Source organism: Bos indicus x Bos taurus, chromosome 12 (assembly GCF_003369695.1).
Source record: "Bos indicus x Bos taurus breed Angus x Brahman F1 hybrid chromosome 12, Bos_hybrid_MaternalHap_v2.0, whole genome shotgun sequence".
Classification (NCBI taxonomy): Eukaryota; Metazoa; Chordata; class Mammalia; order Artiodactyla; family Bovidae; genus Bos; species Bos indicus x Bos taurus.
In genome coordinates, this window is record NC_040087.1 from 84,705,291 (window position 1) to 84,725,294 (window position 20,004).

General features: G+C 55.9%; 1 protein-coding gene across 1 annotated transcript in view; it reads left to right on the forward strand.

Moving 5' to 3' along the window:
- COL4A2 (collagen type IV alpha 2 chain) overlaps positions 1-20,004 on the forward strand; it is a 160,376-nt gene that overhangs the window by 115,859 nt on the left and 24,513 nt on the right. The window contains exons 14-27 of the mRNA XM_027557962.1: positions 1,932-1,967; positions 2,520-2,570; positions 3,705-3,749; positions 5,903-5,956; positions 6,653-6,719; positions 7,929-8,039; positions 8,434-8,583; positions 12,540-12,632; positions 12,886-13,043; positions 16,028-16,100; positions 16,186-16,292; positions 17,293-17,494; positions 17,849-17,908; positions 19,424-19,480. Coding sequence (XP_027413763.1) covers positions 1,932-1,967; positions 2,520-2,570; positions 3,705-3,749; positions 5,903-5,956; positions 6,653-6,719; positions 7,929-8,039; positions 8,434-8,583; positions 12,540-12,632; positions 12,886-13,043; positions 16,028-16,100; positions 16,186-16,292; positions 17,293-17,494; positions 17,849-17,908; positions 19,424-19,480 — 1,264 coding nt within the window. The remainder of the gene's footprint in view (positions 1-1,931; positions 1,968-2,519; positions 2,571-3,704; positions 3,750-5,902; positions 5,957-6,652; positions 6,720-7,928; positions 8,040-8,433; positions 8,584-12,539; positions 12,633-12,885; positions 13,044-16,027; positions 16,101-16,185; positions 16,293-17,292; positions 17,495-17,848; positions 17,909-19,423; positions 19,481-20,004) is intronic.

Sequence of the window (20,004 nt, forward strand, 5' to 3'; positions counted from 1 at the left end):
AAAAGGTCACGGGAGCCAAAGCAAAAATCCCAAACGTAGACCCTGATCCCTCTCTCTCGAGCATCTGTCAAGATGCGGTGTGAATGCCGGGGGACGGACGGGAGAGGGCAGGCTGGACCCCCCCACAGGGGACGTGAGTCTGTGCAGCTGCGGCGTTATGAGTGACTTGACCGCTAACAGAAGCAGCCTGGGCAGCGGCTGCTGCGAGCCCAGAGTAGACGGTCATGTGCCAGCCAGGTTGCGAGCAGGACAGCCCTGGACCACCAGGCAGGACAGGGCCTCCAGGGTCATCGGGGTGGATTCAGGAGGGACTCTGGCTCCTGGGGGGACCTGACCATCAGCAGAGTAGGGCCCCCGTCCAGTGTCAGGACAATAGCCCAGGATGGAGTGAGGCCAGAGCAGGTGCGACCCTGCTGACATCATTGAGCGGCTGAACCACATTTCCTTGTTCTCTGCAGCTAAGAGGGAATGCTAACAAGCAGAGACAGTACTTTGCCAACAAAGGTCCATCTAGTCAAGGCTATGGTTTTTCCTGTGGCCATGTATGGATGTGAGAGTTAGACCATAAAGAAAGCTGAGCACCGAAGAATTGATGCTTTTCAACTGTGGTGTTGGAGAAGACTCTCGATAGTCCCTTGGACTGCAAGGAGATCCAGCCAGTCCATCCTAAAGGAGATCAGTCCTGGGTGTTCATTGGAAGGACTGATGCTGAAGCTGAAACTCCATTACTTTGGCCACCTGATGCAAAGAGTTGACTCATTTGAAAAGACCCTGATGCTGGGAAAGGTTGAGGGCAGGAGGAGAAGGGGGCAAGAGAGGATGAGATGGCTGGATGGCATCACCGACTCAATGGACATGAGTTTGAGTAAATTCCGGGAGTTAGTGAGGGACAGGGAGGCCTGGCGTGCTGCAGTCCATGGGGTCGCAAAGAGTCGGACACGACTGAGGGGCTGAACTGGACTGAACTGCAGAGGCGACGGGTCCCAGGGCTGGCCCCGGCCAGCCTGCCGGGGGCAGCCCGGAACTGCAGGATCCTGGGAGCTGTCCTAGGACTGATGGGTGAACGGACCCATCACTGCATTTCCTTCCCCATTTTAGACTGAGAGAAATGGGGGAAATTGATCATATAAATGACGTCATGGGTGGCTCAGTCGTAAAGAAACCACCTGCCAATGCAGGAGACACGGGTTCGATCCCTGGTGGGAAAAGAGCAGCTAAGCCCGTGCGCCACAACCGTTGAGCCACAATCTAGGGCCCGGGGGCTGTGACTACTGAAGCCCACACGCCCTGGAGCCTGTGCTCAGCAACAGGAGAAGCCACCGCAATGAGAAGCCCACATACCACAGCCAGAGAGAAGCCCCCACGCGCCGCAGCCAGAGAAGCCCCCACACGCCGCAGCTAGAGAGAAACCCATGCAGCAGTGGAGACCCCACACAGCCAAAAACGAAGACAGAAAATTATTTTGAAAGAAATAAAACTGACGTTGCTTTCCAAAGCCACTCTCGCTCAGGACCTTAACTCGCTCCTGATGAGCCTTGTCCTCAGAGGATTCCCCCCACTCCACTGCCTTATCCTCTTTCACCTGAATGATCTTTCGCTGTTTCATTATCAAATGACAGCCCCTCTGTTATCACTGGGGCTGTCCCCCAGGCACCTGCCCTGCCACTGTGGGCCCTGCAGGAAACTCACAGGCAGAAAAGAGACAGTCTTGAGATCATATCAGAATAACACACAATTTCGTTGATATTGTGAAAATCCAAGAAAATGTGAATTTTGAAGCCAAGAGGTTTAGGGAGTTGTTTGTTACAATCCGTTTATATTCATTGTTTGCAGTTGTATAAAATACTCTGCACCTTATGTCATAAATCCTGATCCATTTTAAATACTATTCGTGAATTAATGAGCATTTCTTGTCTTTCGTATCTTCACAGGGTGAAAAAGGCAGCCAGGGAGAACCAGGGAGAATAGTAAGTCAAGGAATAAAGATGCTTCTTCTCGTGGTTCCCGCGTTCTCCGGGGTCCCATCACAATGTTAGACTGTCCGGGGCGTACCAACCCACAGCTCTGGTCTCCAGTCCACGCGTCTGTGGCAGGAAAGGGTGATCGTTTCTCTCAGTTTTTCAGAAAACAGTGTCAGGATGTCTTCTTTCGGCAGAGTCAGCACCGGCTGACCACCCTCTTCTGAAGCTCATAAATGAGCCCAAACCGCTCAGAAGAGCAGTGCGGTGGAGGGCAGGCCCGGGCGGGCTTGTGGCGGCTTCCTGGCCAGGGCCCGGCCGTGTCACCCCTCTGCCTTCCCTGATCTGGGTCCCGCTGCCCCCGAGTCCCCAGTCCTCCCCGTTGCCACTTACCAGGGGACGATGCCCGGTGATGACCATCCCAGCCGACTGCAGACGTCCTAGGAGCACATCCTGCGTGGAGCTGGAGAGACAGAGGCAGGCTGGCCGCAGCGGGGGCCACTAAGAATGAGCCCCCACAGCAGGCAGACCGTGAAGCGTGGTCTCTCTGTTCTCTCCTAGGGCGTCTCCTTGAAGGGAGAAGAAGGCGTCGTGGGCTTCTCGGGACCGCGGGTAAAGTTTCTGCACCTGCCGTGCGCTTTGACTTTATTTTCCTTTCCTTGCTTGTTGGGGTACAGTTGATGCCCACGAGCGTGTGTTGTGGATCTACGGTACACTGACTGGCTGTCCCCCAGAGGCCCTGCTCGGCCTGGTTGTTATGAGGCCCTGGCTCTGTTGCCAGGATCTACGGCACACTGACTGGCTGTCCCCAGAGGCCCTGCTCGACCTGGTTGTTCTGAGGCCCTGGCTCTGTTGCCAGCGTTGTGCAGCGTGCCCTCGCGGCCTGCTGTCACGTCAGTCTGTGCCCCTGGAGCCCCCAGCCCTCGGTGCACAGCAGCACTGGCCTGAAAATACAGAGGTTTGCCCCCAACCCCGATCCCTGACGCTCACTGTCAGGGTCCTGCCCCTCCGTGGGCTGTCGGCTGCGACCCTGAGCCTGCACTGACCGACACAGCATTGCCACCCAGTAACTGGGGGTTTTGAGACCGTGCTCCCCGCTTCAGAGGAGGGACATGAACGGAACTCAGACGCGTTTCTGCTTGTATTAGCCCGAATGACTCCATGGTAACAGAAATGGAGGCTATATCCAACCAAGTCAATTTCTTGCTGCCCCGAGAGTCCAAGAAAAACGTCCCTGGTGGGGCAGATGGGGTGGGGGGGAGTCTTCTCTCGAGGCTCTGGCCCCTGTCGCTCCTGGCCCGAGGGCACACTGCCCTCCACCGGCCCGAGCTCGGTCAGCTGGCCCAGTCCACCCCCCAGTGAGCTGGCAAGGTGGGCAAAGACGGGCTAGAGAAAAAGACAGTGACCTTGGGGCGACGGGCCACAGCCACCCCAAGGACGAGTGTCAGCTCCAAAAATCAGAACGAAGACTGAGAGCACGAGGGTGCGGGGCACCTTCTGGCTGTACGTTTCGCCTGTGCTGTGTTTATGGGTTTCTCCACGGTTCTTAAGTCACAGCCAGGATGCATGAGGTGAAAACATCGCTAAATTGATGCCTCTCCTCCAGGAAGGAGAGGACGTTAGATGGCGTCAGCATTGTCATAGCCAAGGATTTACTGACTTAGCCAGGCAGGTGCCGTGACAGTGCCCAGGAAATGTCGCTGCATGTTCTCAGCTGTCACCGCTTCTGTTTTCTCTTCAATCCAGGGTGCCCCCGGCATCGACAGTGAGAAAGGCTTGCCGGGACAGAAAGTAAGTCTGGGGCGTGAAATGCGATCTAGTCCAGGCCTGAGACACCCTTACAGAGGTCGCATGTGAAGACTGGGGCCTCCCAGAAAAAAACGCCCCCCCTAAAACTTCCCCACGTGTGCAGGAACAGAAATGACGCCTCCCCGATCATCCCTGAGGCGTGGGGCTCGCTCACATGTTCTGTCGTTTGGCAGGCCAGCATGGGGTACCCCCGCCCCAGGCCGCCGGTCACCTCCCCCCGCGCTGGCCGCAGCCCCGGGGCCTCCAGTCTGACCCTTCCTGTGTCACCCCCAGCGTGCTGTAAGAAGGGGCCGGCGTGGTGGCCGACAGTCCGCCCGCGTCTCCATCTGTGATCGCTCGCGTCAGGGACGACCCAGTTTGTTGTCTTTATCCCGGGTTCCGCAGAAGGAGTTTCAGTCCCCTTTGTAGGAAGCAAACATTCGGTGAGAAATGCGTTTTGAATCTGGATCAGGCGTAGGGCTGCCTGAATGCTGGATCTTACGAGAGAGAAGACGCATAAATAGGTCTTTTTAGTGACGATTCCTTTGTTTTCACCCTTCGCTGTCTTCACTCAGGCACAGAGTACATGCCCCCCCGCCCGCCGCAGACCCCTGGGCCCGTGGGCCGGTGCCCATCAGACCAGGGCTCCACAGGAAGGGCGTGTGCTCACATGCCTGCAGTTTAGCCAGGGAGAGGGAGCATCCCTGCACTGTTCTCCACGCGTGTCTTCCACCCAGCGCTCCTCGGGGGTTCCACGTCCACACGGGCAGCATCATTTGAGCGGCTGGCTGTGTCTCGCTGGACACGGCTCGGTCAGCATGCCTGGTCACCGACTCCACGGTCGCTCCAGGCTCCATCCAGGCTCTGGCCCGTGTCATGGGGCAGTCACTAGGCAGGTGGTCACTTTTAATATCAGAGAAGTTTGCCTTCGCTTTCCAGTCTTCACTTAGTATGAAAGAGAGTCGGTCTAAACCAGAGGCCCAACATAAAATACCGAATTAAGCCAATCTTAGTTCATTCTAAACAAAGTAACTTTCAGCATGCATGCTCCTGGATTTCAAAATATCCTGTAAGGTAATCAAATAATGCACATTTTTATCCCATTGGCATTCTGATTTTAGGGGGCCTTAGTATATATATTCTTTTGCAAGAAGGAATAAATTTCTAGATTTTTTTTTTAAGCTTTAAATACCTATCCAGATACGATGCAGCCCATATGGGTAAACCTTACCTTTCAATAAGTATTCAAGGGAATTAAAATGCGATCATTACAATTAGAGATTTTTTAAGTCAAGAGCAAAAGCTTCTAAATGAAGAGGCTTCATGCTTCTAGTTGGCATTAACTAAAAATTTTCAGAACCCACCTTAGGAGCTGGTTTTAATAAGTGGATCAGGTTGCCAACACTCTACCCCACTGGTCAGTCTTGAAGTCCCAACATCAGGGCAGTTACTGTGTGTGACTCAGCAGGAAGGACTCAGGACCCTCCAAGAAACTCAAAAGGCGGACCTGAGCCTAAGGAGGCCCAAGACCTAACAGCCACAAGAGTCCAGAGCCCGCCGGGGGCCAGGAGCCCCTGGGCCCAGCTCCAGGAGGATGGAGGCCCAAGACCTAACAGCCACTAGCCATCCAGAGCCCGCCGGGGGCCAGGAGCCCCTGGGCCCAGCTCCAGGAGGATGGAGTGGACCAGTCCACCACGTGGGGTGTTCACACCCAGATGACCGTTTCCTCAACAGCCACAGGAAAGGGAACTGAAAAGGTAGAAAGGAGGAGAAGCAAACAAGCTGAGACCTCCCAGCCAAACGCCATGGTTTGACTTTTATTGAATCCTGATTCAAGCAAAGCAACTTTAAAAAGACACGTTTGAAACTAAAGTCAGGGAAAATTGAATGCCAAGGGGGTAGAAGGTGATTTTAACCAATTATTGTTGATTTTACTGGACTCCCCTGGTGGTTCAGATGGTGAAGAATCTGCCTGCAATGCAGGAAACCCAGTTTCGATCCCTGGGTCGGGAAGATCCCCTGGAGAAAGGGAAAGGCTACAGACTCCAGTGTTCTTGCCTGGAGAATCCCAGGGACAGTTGATTTTGTTAGCTACAATACACTGGTCATGCCTTTATATTTTAGAGATAAATAAGCACCAAGCATCTTTCCTGCAGGGAAGCAGAGGACTGGACGGGTACCAAGGCCCTGACGGATTGCCAGGACCCAAGGTGGGCTCAGGTCTCCTCTGGGGGGCAGGGGGCAGCTTTCACTTCCTTCCTCCGGGTGGTGGTCTGATCACCTCCTGTCCACCCTCATCGGAGAAGGGGGGAGGGGGCTGAGAGAGGCGGACATAGTAACGAGAGGCTGGGGGCCCCTGGTTCCCATGAATAATTCCATGGGCGGGCAGGGGGTGTTGAGGACTCGGGCCACAGCTGCTCCAGTTGTCAGGGGACCCAGCAAGGTAGGGGGCATACCCCACCAGGCAGGGAACCGCTGATGAGGACAGAGGGCTCGCAGCCAGGCCTTCTGGGGCAGGCGAGGCTCAGAGACATCTAGGCGGCTCGTGGAATCTGGGTCTCACCGTCCGGATGGTGTTAGATCGGGCATGGGCACACACCCCCGGCTCACCCTCACGGGCGATCCGATGGCGTCATCGACGCGGAGGAGTCTGCCCGGAGGCAGGCGGTCCCCTGGCCACTCCTGGTGTCTGACAAGGGTCTCAGGGTGAGAGGGACCCCGCCCGCTCCATCCTCTGCCAGCGTGTCTGGCTGGCAGCCGGGAGGCTGGACTGACCAGCGCGGGCATGGAGCGTGGGCGACATCCCCGCCCGGCTCGTCGTCCTCTCGGATCTGGAAGCAGCCTTCGGGTGCAGAGCTCCGAGAGGCCAGCTAACCTTCTCTCGTTTCCCTGTCTTCCTTCTCCAGGGAGAAAGGGGCGACCCAGGCCCCCCCGGTCCCCCGGCCTACTCCCCGTATCCTTCCGTGGCCAAAGGTCTGTGCCGCTCATTCTTCGCGCTCACGTCTCGCGGGCTTTGTCGTCTGTTGTGGGCTCAGAGCCGTGAGCTCAGGGGAAAGCCTTTCTAAGCAAAACAGGGGAAGTGCTGTTCAGCACTTAACCTCGGAGAACCTGTCTCGTGAACGCTCCCTCCCTGTGGGATAAGAGGAGTGTCACGGAGCGCCCCCTGCTTTCCTCCGCCAGGAAAGGCTTTCGTTCAGGCCTACCTCGTGTGGGCTCCCGCCCTGCCACCCGCAGCAGCACCGCGGAAGCCCAGCCTAGTGCCCGCCAGGCCTCCGTGGGTGCTGCCCAGCACCTTCCCTGGTTTCTGCTCCAGCTCTGGGTGCGCCCGCTCTGAGCCTTCCGTCTGGCTGACGTGCCCCCTGGACATCCTTCCCTGACCCTCCTCCACTGTCCCCTGCCCCCTGGACGTCCTTCCCTGACCCCTCCTCCGCCGTCTCCTGCCCCCTGGACGTCCTTCCCTGACCCTCCTCCACTGTCCCTTGCCTGCACCAGCTGTTAGGTCACCTTCTCTGAAGCCTGGCGCCTCTGCCCTCTGACACGGCGGCTGTAATACTATCCAGGCGCACGCTTCTACGGGAATCGAATGTCGGTCAAGCGTGTAGCACTGAGCCCACACACTCACAAGCTCAGAAATACTATCCACTATTATTTTCATTCTCCGTGGTCCCTCAAAGTCAAATTTTCCCCCCAAATAACCCTCCCGTCCTTTGAAACCTCCCTATATGGTTTTGGTATTCTGGGCCTGTCTCGTTTTATAATATTTGTAGGAATTTTGTATCGACCCTGTTTGGGCTTCCTGGGTGGCTTAGTGATGAAGAATCTGCCTGTCAATGCAGGAGACATGGGTTCCATCCCTGGGTCGGGAAGACCCCCTGGAGGAGGAAATGGCAACCCACTCCAGGATGCTTGCCTGGAGAATCCCCTGGACAGAGGAGCCTGGCGGGCTGCAGTCCATGGGTTGCACAGAGTCAGATGTGACTGAGCGACTAAACTGCAACATCAGCCTTATCTAATTAAGAATGAGCTCCCTGAAGGCAGGGCCGCCATAGACGGAACATTTGGACCCTGCGTGCCTCATGCGATGGACAGGGCATCAGTCCGTATACCTCCGACGAGTGTGAACATCTGCCCCGAGGCCTGGACAGCGGTCCTTTCATCGTGGGGTGTCTGTCTCGGTTCCAGGTGTCAGAGGTGAGCCGGGATCCCCAGGAGCCCCCGGGGAGCCAGGAGACCGCGGGGTACCAGGAGACCCCGGCCTGCCAGGCCGGCCCGGCACAACCATCGGAGACGAAGGTACTGAGCTTCCGTGGCCTCGAAGCTAAGACGTGCGCGCGGGTCTCCCGCGAGCCCCGCCCCTCGCCGGCGCTCTGTCCCTTCAATGTGGTCACAGAGCTGCTGTGTCCTAACTAAGCTAGACGTGCTGCTGACGGTAACACGCGTGGTTCTGTCTGTCGCTGGCTGGGAGGAGCGCAGCCGTCCAAGCGTTGTAACAGCTCTCCGGCTGTCCTCTGGGGGCGGGCAGAGGGGCTTTTTACAGTGGAACGGTGCTGATGAAATATCCAGCGGCATCGCCCTCTAGGTCGCTGGCTGGACCGTAAGCCACGGGTCCAGGGTGGTCTCGGGGCACAGCAGCACCATGGCTGAATCCCGGGGGTTAACAAGGCTGTGTTCACTGTTGGGTTTTCAGATGAGAAGAGAGGCTTGCCGGGTGAAATGGGACCCAAAGGCTTCACAGGAGAACAGGGTTTCCCCGCGCTGTACCCCGGCCCCCCAGGGACTGATGGGCAGCCAGGGCTCCGCGGTCCCCCCGGGCTCCCAGGACCGCCCGGCCCAGACGGTAAGTGGAGGGAAACTCAAGGGCGGGGCATGCTGGTCCGGACAAAGGGGCCTGGTCGCAGCCGCATTCTCACTTGGGTTTTTCTGCTAAATAATTCTGAGGACGCGGCGGCGGGTGGTGGGCGAGGAGGTGGCAGGCCATCCGGGGCAGACGGGAAGGGCCCACCGTGACCGCCCCCTGCCCTGGGCTGACCATCCGGGGTGCAGACGGGAAGGGCCCGCTGTGACCGCCCCCTGCCCTGGGCTGACCATCCGGGGTGCAGACGGGAAGGGCCCACCGTGACCGACCCCTGCCCTGGACTGACCCCGCGGGGCAGACTTGAGGCTCTGCCTTCCGGGCGCCCTCGAGCCGGAGCCACTGCTGAACAGGCGGCAACGCTTGACGCCAGGAGTGGCTGTAGCACCCTCGGTGGGACACAGCAGCCTGGGGGGCCCAGACGGACGATCCGAGTCCTCAGACTGGACAAGCACGGTGTCTGGACCCCAGTGCTGTCGGGCCTGGGGTCCCAAAGAGTCAGACACTGTTGAGCGGCTGCACACAGCACAGCAGTGTGTGTGGGTCCAGCTAAAAGGGAGATTCAGAGACGAGGCTTTTGTCACTGTCTTTGCTGTCTCTTGAGAAGAAAAACTTTCAGAGGCGGGAGAAGCGCATTGGTACCTGCTCCTCTGAGGAGAGAAGGCAGCAGTTACTTCTCTGGCTCCAGTTGTCTTCTCAGTTACTCTGGCTCTCTGTTCCCAATTTCCCTTTAACTGCAAAAATCAGATTCTTATATTGTTTTGAAAAATTTCAGTACAGATATTTCCCTGGAATTTGCCAAGTGGTTTGAGCAGTGTAATCACTAATATTTTTTATTATCCTGACAGTAATGTTTAGTCCTGTACCATCTGTGATAATGGCTAAGTTTCTCTGAGCATTACATTTCCTGAGTCAATGGTCTGTTGCTTTTTCCCTTTTTTGGCAACAGAACATGATGTATTAAAAATAAAAGCATACAAATATGCCTCTTTAAAAGATGGTGATTGAAGGCTAACCTTGCCATCCTTCCTGTAACTAAATTCCATTTCGATAAAGACACAAACGCATACCATCTGGCTTCATAAATCTTACTTAGTAAATCTACAACTTACTCAGAAGTCATCTGTAAACACGTGAACTAATCTCTGGTCCATATGGTTAACTGAAAAAAGAATTTATAAAATAGATGAAATGGTGTCTGATAGATTTATCAACTTAAAAATTTAAGAGCACACAACTTAAGTTCTCCTTGAAGTATTCATTTTACCCCATGAGACACATTGTTCCCAAATCACTTTTTAGAAGCAATCTCTTGTACAAAAAGTAGTCAAGCATAATGGCCTTTTAAAATAGTTTTGTGAACATTCGTAATTTAACATTGATGATCTTGAGTCCTACAGTGCTCTCCGGTCTTTCCCCTGGAACAAAATCATTGGATTCTTTTCCTGTTATCTGCATTTCATCCGGTTTTCTGTGTTGCTACTGATGGAAACCAGAATTTTTAGTCTTTCGCGGTTCCAGCAAAAGCGAACCATGAAGACAGTTTCTTTCTGAACGAGCGTCTGCTTACCCCCAGCTCCAGCTCGGTTAACCAGGATGACTGTTGGCAGAGTTCCACTCTGCTCTAGAATAAGTCGGGATACGGCCAGGCTTCTTACGGCCACTTCGGGAAAATCGTGTCGGAAAGATCACAGGGGCTCACTGCTGTTCTTTAGGACTCGCTTGCAATTATTAATTTAATTAATATATCAGATGGAGAAAAGGCAGTGTAGGAAGGAGGGAGGGAGGTGCGCCTTCAGAGAGCCCCGAAGTGTCTTTTCTGGCTAGACTTGCAAACAGTGTCAAGAACACCCACAGTGTCTTTGTCTCAGATTTTAAAAGCCAGCACCCCTGAAGTATCCATGGTTAAATACCTCCCTGTAATACTAGCTTCTCCTAACTCACCAGGAGAACTTGGAGACATAGCACAAAGCCCTCAGTCCACCACCAGGCTGACACGCTCTTGAGCTGGCCCCCAGTGCCCATGGAGCCTATGCTGGGTACCGTTTGCTCCATCAGAGCCCCCGGCCGGCACCCCCTCCACACACTGCTCCCTGGCTCGCTCTCTCCCCTTCCTTCTGGGGCTCCTTCGCTGGGCCTTCCTTCTTCCCCTCCACCACCCCGGCCGGCACCCCCTCCACACACTGCTCCCTGGCTCGCTCTCTCCCCTTCCTTCTGAGGCTCCTTCGCTGGGCCCTCCTTCTTCCCCTCCACCACCCCGGCCGGCACCCCCTCCACACACTGCTCCCTGGCTCACTCTCTCCCCTTCCTTCTGAGGCTCCTTCGCTGGCCCTCCTCCTTCCCCTCCACCATCCCGTGGAGGATGGAATTCCTTGCCGGTTTCTCTCCACCCAGCAGACTCCTGCTGTGACAGGAGTTTAACACCATGATGTACCAGCTGTCCCCAACTGCGTCCCCGTTGCCAGAATCTTGGCTCCCTGTCCACAATGCCAAATAGAAACACAGAGACAGTTTGGAGGAAATAGAAAAGAGTGCCTTGTTATTTTTGCCAGGCAAAGGGGAAACACAGCAGGCTAGTGCCTTGAGAACTGTGCCCCCTTTCTCAAGAATAGGGAGAGGTTTTATAGCCTCTTGAAGGTCTTGCTTTTTTTTTTCTGCAAAGTTTCAAAATGGCCACAGCTGGCATCGGGCAACTCAGGAACCGGGTCCAGTGTCCCTGAAGCTATCAGCCCCCGACCTTCCCTCTGAAATGCAGAATGCCAGGAGAGAGTGTGGAGCGGGGGGTGCCTCGTGCAGAGTGTCGTCTGTGTGGAGTCACAGGGTGCTTAGCCTCGAGAAGGACAGGCCAGCTCCCAGTGTTTGTGAGCAGTAAGAGCTGACGAGCAACCACGGCTGTCTAAGTCCTGCCGGCCTGTTGGGCTGGCACTCGCCATGGCTGTCCGTGCATTTCGATTCTGCTGCCACAGCTGGAGCCTAGTCCTGTACGCTGAGCAGCAAACTCCTCCCGGCGGTTAACTGGACACCTTGCCACTGCTGCGTGTCTCACGGGCATCTCCAGCTTCCTGAGTCCTCAGCGGGACTCAGGGTCTCCCCTCTCCAGCCCCCCTCCCCCACCAGCCCAGCCAGCACGGTCCTGCGCTGGGGCCTCGCCCCTCTCCACCCACGCGGGACCTCGAGCCAGACCCTGGGCGCCAGCACCTGCCGTGGTGCTTCTCGGGAGTGTACAACCTCGTTCCCACCACGAGAGGGCGCTCCGCTCGAGAGGGACGCGGAGCGTTTCTGGGCTTTAGCGTCTATTTCTCAACACGGTAGCTCAGATGTCCTCGCTTGGAACGGTCAGAGCCCTGCAGACGAGCCGGACACCTGAAGGGTCCCCACCCTAGTGAGGGGGGAAGCTGGGCAGGGGATGGATCACAGGGTATCCTCACGGTTACACGTGTGCGTGTGTGCACGTGTGTGCACCCGGAGCGGAAGCCCCTGGGGCCTGCAGGGAGGGGCGTGTCTAGGTGCAGCCATTCCAGGCGGGGCAGAGCAGGGGCTCCCCTTCACGCCTTTCGTGGCTTGGTTTTGCTCTGGGTTTTTGTCTCTCTGGGAACCCGAGGTCATGGTGACCCCAAGTCTTCAACGCCTAAGTAAAATACATGGTTAAAAACAATCGAAACTCTTCTTTGGACTCAGCTTTTCTGAAAAGTAAAGATGTCTATTCCAAGACTTTAATGGGAAAACTGAAATCACAGGTGTTCGCATGTCTTTCCAGCCCTGGAAGCAGTGGCCACAGAAAGGAAGTCTCCGTGTCTTTCTGAGAGCGTTTGGGCTGGAGCTGGGCAGGGGCAGGGGGTTCGGTGTCTGTTGGGAGACACGGCTGTAAACCTTCCCTCGCAGGAAGCAGACGGCGGGCCCCGGGCTGAGCTGACATACCGTTTTTGTGGGTCTTCCCTCAGGTTTTCTGTTCGGCCTGAAAGGAGAAAAAGGAAGTGGGGGCTTCCCTGGCTCCTCCGGGTTCCCAGGGGCTCGTGGACAGAAAGGATGGAAAGGTGAGGCTGGCTGGGGGTGAGGGGCAGGGCGCCGCTTGGCCCTCGTGCGACAGCCCACCCTCCGCTGGTTCTGAGATGACAATAAGACCCCCAGCCCAGGGATGAGAGGACCAGAGTGGGCCCGTCCTCCCAGTGCGGTCCTCCCAGCCCAGCCCCTGCCTGCCGTGCCCTCCTGCCCCCTGCAGAGCCACAGCAGGGTTGTACTGCGTGTCGCGGATAAACAGCACGGCACCCCGTCTCCCCCACATTGCAGGTGACGCCGGCGACTGTAAATGTGCAGATCAGTTCATCAGGGGTCCGCCAGGGCTGCCAGGACCCAAGGGCTTTGCAGGTGCCAACGGGCAGCCTGGCAGTAAAGGCAGCCAAGGAGACCCCGGCCAGCACGGCGTCCCCGGGTTCGCCGGGTTCAAGGTGAGAGACCAGTTCTACCAGGAAACCGACGGGACGACCTTGACACCTGACCCCACGTCCCCCCGCCCAGCTTTCATTTACTGAATCATACACGTTAGACCAGCAGCACTTATGCACCCAGGGCGCCATTCAAAAAAAGCTGCATGTTCCCGGAGACACTTAAACCTTTTCCTGGTGGGAACGTGAAGTGGGGCAGCCGTTGTGGAAAACAGCGTGATGCTTCCTCAAAAGGTCAAACATAGAGGTGTCGCGTGACCCGGAAAGTCCCCTCCTAAGTACAGACCCAGGAGGCCGACAGCACGTGTCCACACAGAAACCTGCACTTTAGCGTTCACTGCGGCGTTCGCGCACCGGCCCCAGTGCCCAGAAGTGCTAAACGGACAGTCCAGACGTAGCATCCCCACCAGATGCGACGTCCATTCATGCATCCAGAGGAGTGAAGTGCTGACACGTGCCACAGTGGGGCGCCCTCAGAGACACCACGCTACGTGCATTAAGACAGACACCGTAGAACAGGTATCATACGATACCATTCCTATGAAGTGTCCAGAGCAGGGCTCTCCAGACAGAAAGTAGGTTGGTGGCTGCCAGGGGTTGGAAGGATGGAGAATGGGAGTGACTGATTCTTCTTGGGGTGATGAAAATGGTCTCGAATTAGATAAAAGTGATAGTTGCAGAACTTTGTGAAAATACTAAAAAAAAAAAAGAAAAGAAACCCACCCTGAATTGTATGCTTTAAAATAATCTTATGAGAGTTATATCTCAAACAAAGAAACCCGTCTGTACTTCAGATTTAGTGTTTTATGAAGGCTCCCTTCACTCCATAAAAACTGAGACATCCAAGTAAATCATGAATGTACTTTGGATGAATGTGTGGAATTCTCTGCCTGTGGATTCCAGCTAAGTGGGCCTCATTTCACACCCTAAGAAAAGATGGTCCAGAGTAGGTCTTTCTTTGTGGCAGGTTTGAACTCGTGATTTCAAAGCAAATTTCAGGGGGAGACAAAGAAACTATTATTATTATTATTTTACTTAAAAAGAGAACTGCGGGACATTTATACAGTGCGAAGTCTAGCATTTTGCATATTCAGCAGTAGAGGAATGTTTGCTCAGGACCCCCGGCCACGCTGTCGAGACGCAGGCGGCGCGCAGCCCCCCAAGCTGCGGGTGCAGAGGGTCATTGCTCAAACTGCTTCGCGCTGAGGGAGCTTTGCGGGTGAAAATGAGGTCTAAAGCCCCTCTCTGCTCCCTTTCTGGGACTTCCCAGAAAACAAATGCTTTCATCCAACTGGACACATTAGGTGCTCCATTTCCTGCTAGTTTAAAAATGGCGTCATCTCCGAATCCTGGCTAAGCGCGTAGAAGTTGCTCAAGAATTCAGAAAAAGCGTGCGTGGTGCGAGTCCGCACTGAGTAATGGCCGAATGGGAGGGACGTTCGAGTCTTTGTATAGTGATGGAGCATTTTACGCTCATGGAGCGTCTAGACCCTCCAGGAGCGTGTGCTCTGCGCAGCCGCGTTGCACACACACCCACAGCGCCTGCGTGCACACGGCTCAGGCTTTGTGTTTTGTTGTTGTTCAGTCACTAACTCGCGTTCGGCTTTTTGCAACCCCGTGGACTGTAGCCCACCAAGCTCCTCTGTCCATGGGATTCTCCAGGCAAGAGTACTGGAATGGGTTGCCATTCCCTTCTCCAGGGGATCTTCCCCACCCAGGGCATGAAGCCGCATCTCCTGCATCAGCAGGCGGATTCTTTACCACTGAGCCACAGCTTGCGTTTGATTGTATGCTTATGTATCTGTGGCAGGAAAGCCTCAGACAGGTTTTTTTGTGGTTTAATAACTATACTGATAGGATCTGCAAGAACGCCTCAAATATGGAAGTCGGTTAGTAAATGAACCCATGTGTCCATCCACTTGCCCAACACCTCCTAGTCACGCCCTGCAAAAGTGGAAGACTTTGTTCTAAATACAGAGAGAATGTCACCCTTTCCTGCAAAGAACAAAATCGATAAATCAAGTATCTGTGGGCTTTTTAAGGAGAAAAGAACATTTCATTTGAAACATTCCATTTAATTAAACCAACACTTAAAGCTCCCATATTCTTGCAAATACCAGCAACCAAGAGTTGCCCCAAACTAGCATATCGTGCACATTAAAATGCATCCTGGCACTTCCCTGGTGGTCAAGTAGCTGAGACTCTGCAGTCCCAGTGCAGGGGGCCAAGGTTCCATCCCTGGTCAGGGAACTAGATCCCACGTGCCACAGCTAAGAGTTCTGGTGTGCTGAAACCAACTAATAATTTTTTTAATGCATCCTGAAACCTTCATCTGCTCGTTTCTGCTCACTGAAAGACCTAAACTAGATTTTACAGCTTAAAATGTGAATGTCCCCCACTCAAGTTGTCTGTAAAGTATGATTTTTTTTTTCCCACCTTGATTTCGGTCAGGAAGACAAGCTATAGAATAAATACTCTTATTGCTCAATACTGAACGATCACAAACATCCATCGTTCATACCTGGCGGCTTACTATTTGTCCAGATTCTACAAAATCATAGTTGAGTTAGCAGCCTTGAAGTCGTGGTAGAGGATCGCTTCTCCAAAGTTAAAGAGTTTGCGGACGGCGTTTCTGCGTCCCTGGGCTGGGCTCTGAGAGTCTGCCTTCCTGACAAGCTCCCGCGGAGGCTGGGGCTGCCCACCTGCAGACCACACGCTGAGCGGCAAGGTTCTTACTTTCTGCATCCAGCCATGTGTGACTACGTCCCTTAAGTTTTAGCTACTTAAAATTTTACAGTCAGCATCTGAGTTCCACCGGCCCCATTCAAGTGCCCCGTGGCCATTGGTGGTTGGTGGCCGTGGCACGGGGCAGTCCGGACAGAAGTATCTGGCTCTGGGCTTGATGCCAGGAATGAGCAGGAATCGTTGTCTTCTCGGAGGCCCCGACCAGGCTGGAGAAAGAAGGAACTGTGTGTCTGTTTCCATAGGGAGCCCCTGGTAACGTCGGTCCCCCCGGGCCCAAAGGAATGAAGGGAGACTCCAGGACCATCACCACCAAAGGTGAGTCTCTGTGGGCCGCAGGTCTAAGGCCGTTCGCCCTCCGCTCGCCCTGGAAGGGTAGACTCACACCGTGCTCCTCCCCCAGGTGAGCGGGGCCAGCCAGGCGTCCCAGGCGCGCCAGGGCTGAAAGGTAGCGACGGCATCCCAGGACCACCCGGGCTCGATGGGTTCCACGGACTCCCAGGCCCTCCCGTGAGTACCTCGGGGGGTGCGGGGAGCGGAGAGGGGGCTCAGCCCTCACCCTCGTCAGCCACGTTCTCACACACCTGAGCGTCAGAGGTACTCACCAGCACGACATCCTCCCAGCTCAACCTGTCCTCTTTTGATGAGCAGGAATCATAGTTTTTAAGGAAACAGTGATTAGGGTTGGAGCCAAGCCCAGAGTGAACATTTGAAAGAAAAAGCAGAAATAAACATTCCTCCTGCCATAATGTATCATGAGAGACCCACCCCCTCTGCCAGCTGAAGATTCCTAGATGGAGGGGGGAACACTTTTTCCAGGATTGCTTGTAAAACACACAACTTCGCTTTTGCAACACACGCACACCCGTGTTGCAAGAGAGTGTGTGTGATAGAGGCAGAGCCCCCAGCCTCGTTTCTGCGGGAAGACGGAGGGCAGACAGCGAGGGGTGGGTGGCCGCGGACACCAGAGTCCTCCTCCCCGCTCCAAGCTCATCCCAGCCCGAGGAGCGGAGTGAACTGGACATGGGGGAGCTCTCTGCCTCCCGCTTCCGCTCTCCTGGTCCCACCATCTCTCGTTATCCTAACAAGCTCGCTGCTCTTTCTCATCCAAAGACTTCCTCCCGTTTACCACTGCACTGCCCCTTGGGAATAGGAGACCAGTAACAGGTGCTAAGTCCTAAAGATAAACTAACGTGTTCCTGCCCTGTTTAGCCAGATATCTGCCTAAGTGCTCTCTCAAAGAAATTCCTCCTGAGAATGAAGGTCCAAGCAGAGCTTGGAAAAGAAAAGTACTCAGATTCCCATCCTCTAGAGTCTTGTTCATGGCTGTTGTGACATCTGTCCTTTATTTCTGTGACCTGGCCAGACCATGACTGGGGTCCTGTTCATCCCTGCTGTCTTCTGCCCCACGTCCATAACGCAGAATTTGGGCATCGAGGCAGCGAGCCTGGCAAGATGGCTGTCTTTGGTGCTTCCATGTGTTGTAAGAAATGCTCTGCATTTCTCACAGGGCGATGGCATCAAAGGCCCCAGAGGGGACACAGGCCACCCAGGAGCCCCCGGCACGAAGGGCCTTCCAGGGGAGAGGGGCCCCCCAGGACTGGGCCTGCCAGGCCCCAAAGGCGAGCGCGGCTTCCCCGGCGATGCTGGATTGCCCGGACCACCAGGCTTCCCAGGGCCTCCCGGCCTCCCCGGCTCTCCAGGACAGATCGGTACGAGGGCCCAGGCTCGCCTCTTGCACAGTCGTGAGACACTGTGCTTCTGCCCCTGCTGCTCTTCTCCAGCGTGTGTGGGCGGGGGGTGGGGGGGGTCACATGAGGTGCTTGCTGCTGCATCGGTTCTCAGCACACACGTGCGCCACCGGCCACGGGGTCTTCCAGACCCAGTGCCGGCCACACCCGTGCTGGACGCACAGCGGCTGAGCACTGAAGTTCAGAGACGGGCCTCCAGTGCCCCGCCCACCCCAGCCTTCCCACCACCACGCACCCACATGCACGCGCGTGCACACACAGATACTCTCCACTGTTGCACAATCGCCTCACCCTGTCGCTACGTCTCTCTCCCAGATTGTGACTCGGGTGTGAAAAGACCCATCGGAGCAGACGGACAGGAGACCATCCAGCCAGGTACTGTCCCGACAGGACCCCTAGAAACTGTTTATAGAGTTTGTGCTCAGGGAGAACGGCCGGGGGTCCCGCCGGGGGCACGGAGCCACCGACAGGGTAGAAACATGTGCGGACTCGCCTTAGAACCCAGGGCAGGGCCGGGGATGACCACCTGTCACCAAGTTGCCCCTACAGTACGAAGCCTCTGTTCACAGGGTCGGTAAGACTCAACGGATAAATAAGTGCTTTCTCACCCAGAACGTGAGTCTGTATATGTGTGAAGGACAGCTGTGCATTATTGACCCGTTAAATAGGGTGAGGATCAGGTCTACATGTGAGAAGACTTTGGTCCAGCCATGAATGAGTGCTTGAGAGAGCAGGGCCGATGGATATAGACAGGAGGCCCGGTGACCCTGGCTCCGTGGAGGGGCGGGGGCAGTCCAGAAGTGGACTCGGCTGCCACCAGACAGGTGAAGTCTCCAGCCGGGGGGCCTAGAAGCTGAGGAGGGGAGCCAGGCAGAGGGATGAGTCCAGGGGGCGCCTGCTCAGGATCTGAAGAGCAGAGCGCGGAGGGTGAGGTTTTCAGAGCTGAAGAGGCTGACAGGCCATCTGGACATCGGGGCGGCATCGGCTCGCCTGTGGGAGCCGAGGTCTGGGGCTGCCTCCCAAGATGCAGGCTAGGGTTGGAGAAGAGCATCAGGACCTGTGGGCCCCACCACGGGGTGTGCGGGTGGGTCAGGCACTCGGGCCAGGGTGCAGAGCGGGAACAGCACCCCCGGAGCTTCCAGGGGTCAGGCCAGTCTCGCAGCTGCAGGAAGGCCCTGGGGGTGCGGCTCTGCAGGCTGGAGGCCCAGCCCCCTGAAGACGTCCAGGGTCCTTTCTTTTGATGACCTGGGCTGGCCGTGTGTGCACCTCGGACCGCTCCTGTGGCAGAGGAGCCCACAGCTCCTCTCTGGCCATCAGATGGGGCCAAGGTAGGAGCCCTGCCGGATCCCAGGCTGACGGACAAAAGGCCTCTCAAAGAACCGCTGCCCCTGCACAGGTGCCTGGTCTGATAAAACACCCCTGCGTGGTGTCCGCAGCCAGAGGCGGCCACCTCCAGGTTTCGTCTACACAACCCAGCAGCGAGTCGTGGCCGGTTCTGAACACAATCAAAGTCACAGAGCAAATTTCAAAGTCTTCCTCCATCCCCGGCGAAATTTCCAGACAGAGAAAGGCATCCATACTGGCTGATGTGGATGGGGGGCCCAGATGAACGAGGCTGACTTGCCCTGATGAGGGGTACCCCCCTCACCAGCATGGCCCCCGTTAGCCTCCAATGGGACTGCCTTCATTTGCATTTTATATTAACATTACGATTGCATTACACAGTGAAATTAAAGTTGTATCAGCATCAAGATTAATTGAATCATCAGATCACACTGATCGTTAAGTGGAAGCAGGTTTTCACGGCCGATGCTCTTGACCTTAGCAACGTCTGACGCCGTGAGGCTGGGTGTGGACAGTGGTTAAAACGGCCCTCTTCTCTCTTGGCAGGTTGTGTTGGAGGACCCAAAGGATCCCCAGGCCAGCCGGGTCTCCCCGGCCCCCCAGGTAACGGGAAAGCCCTTCCCGCCCTGCTCGCAGCGTCCCCACCTTCTCTGGCCCTGGTGGCCCCCCTGCCCAGACGGCCCGGGTTCTGGGTACCGTGCCGCACGCTGGCTGCTTCTGCGGGGGGCTGGCTTGCGCTCATCGCTGCAGGAAGCTAGTTGAACCCTGAGCCTGTCGTCCACACGGCTCTCCATGACCCTCCCTGCCTGAGCCCTGGAGAGGCCTGTCTGCCGTGGACCCCACACAGGCACCAAGGCTGCTGCCCCCAGAGTGGCGACCCCTCCGGGGGGTGGGCTCAGAGACAGTGTTCAGCGGGTCCAGGGGAAGCAGAGCCCAGAAGGTACACCCGTCAGGTGAGAAGAGAGGGGCGCGAAGAGCACTCAGCTTCTGGTGGAGACCGAAGTTCCAGTGCTGGTCTACACTGACCCTCAGTTGCTGAATGTAGACTGATGCTCAGTTGCTAGTGTAGACCAACAGTTTCTGGTGTAGACCGCCCCTCAGCTGCCGGTGTAGATCGACCCTCAGAT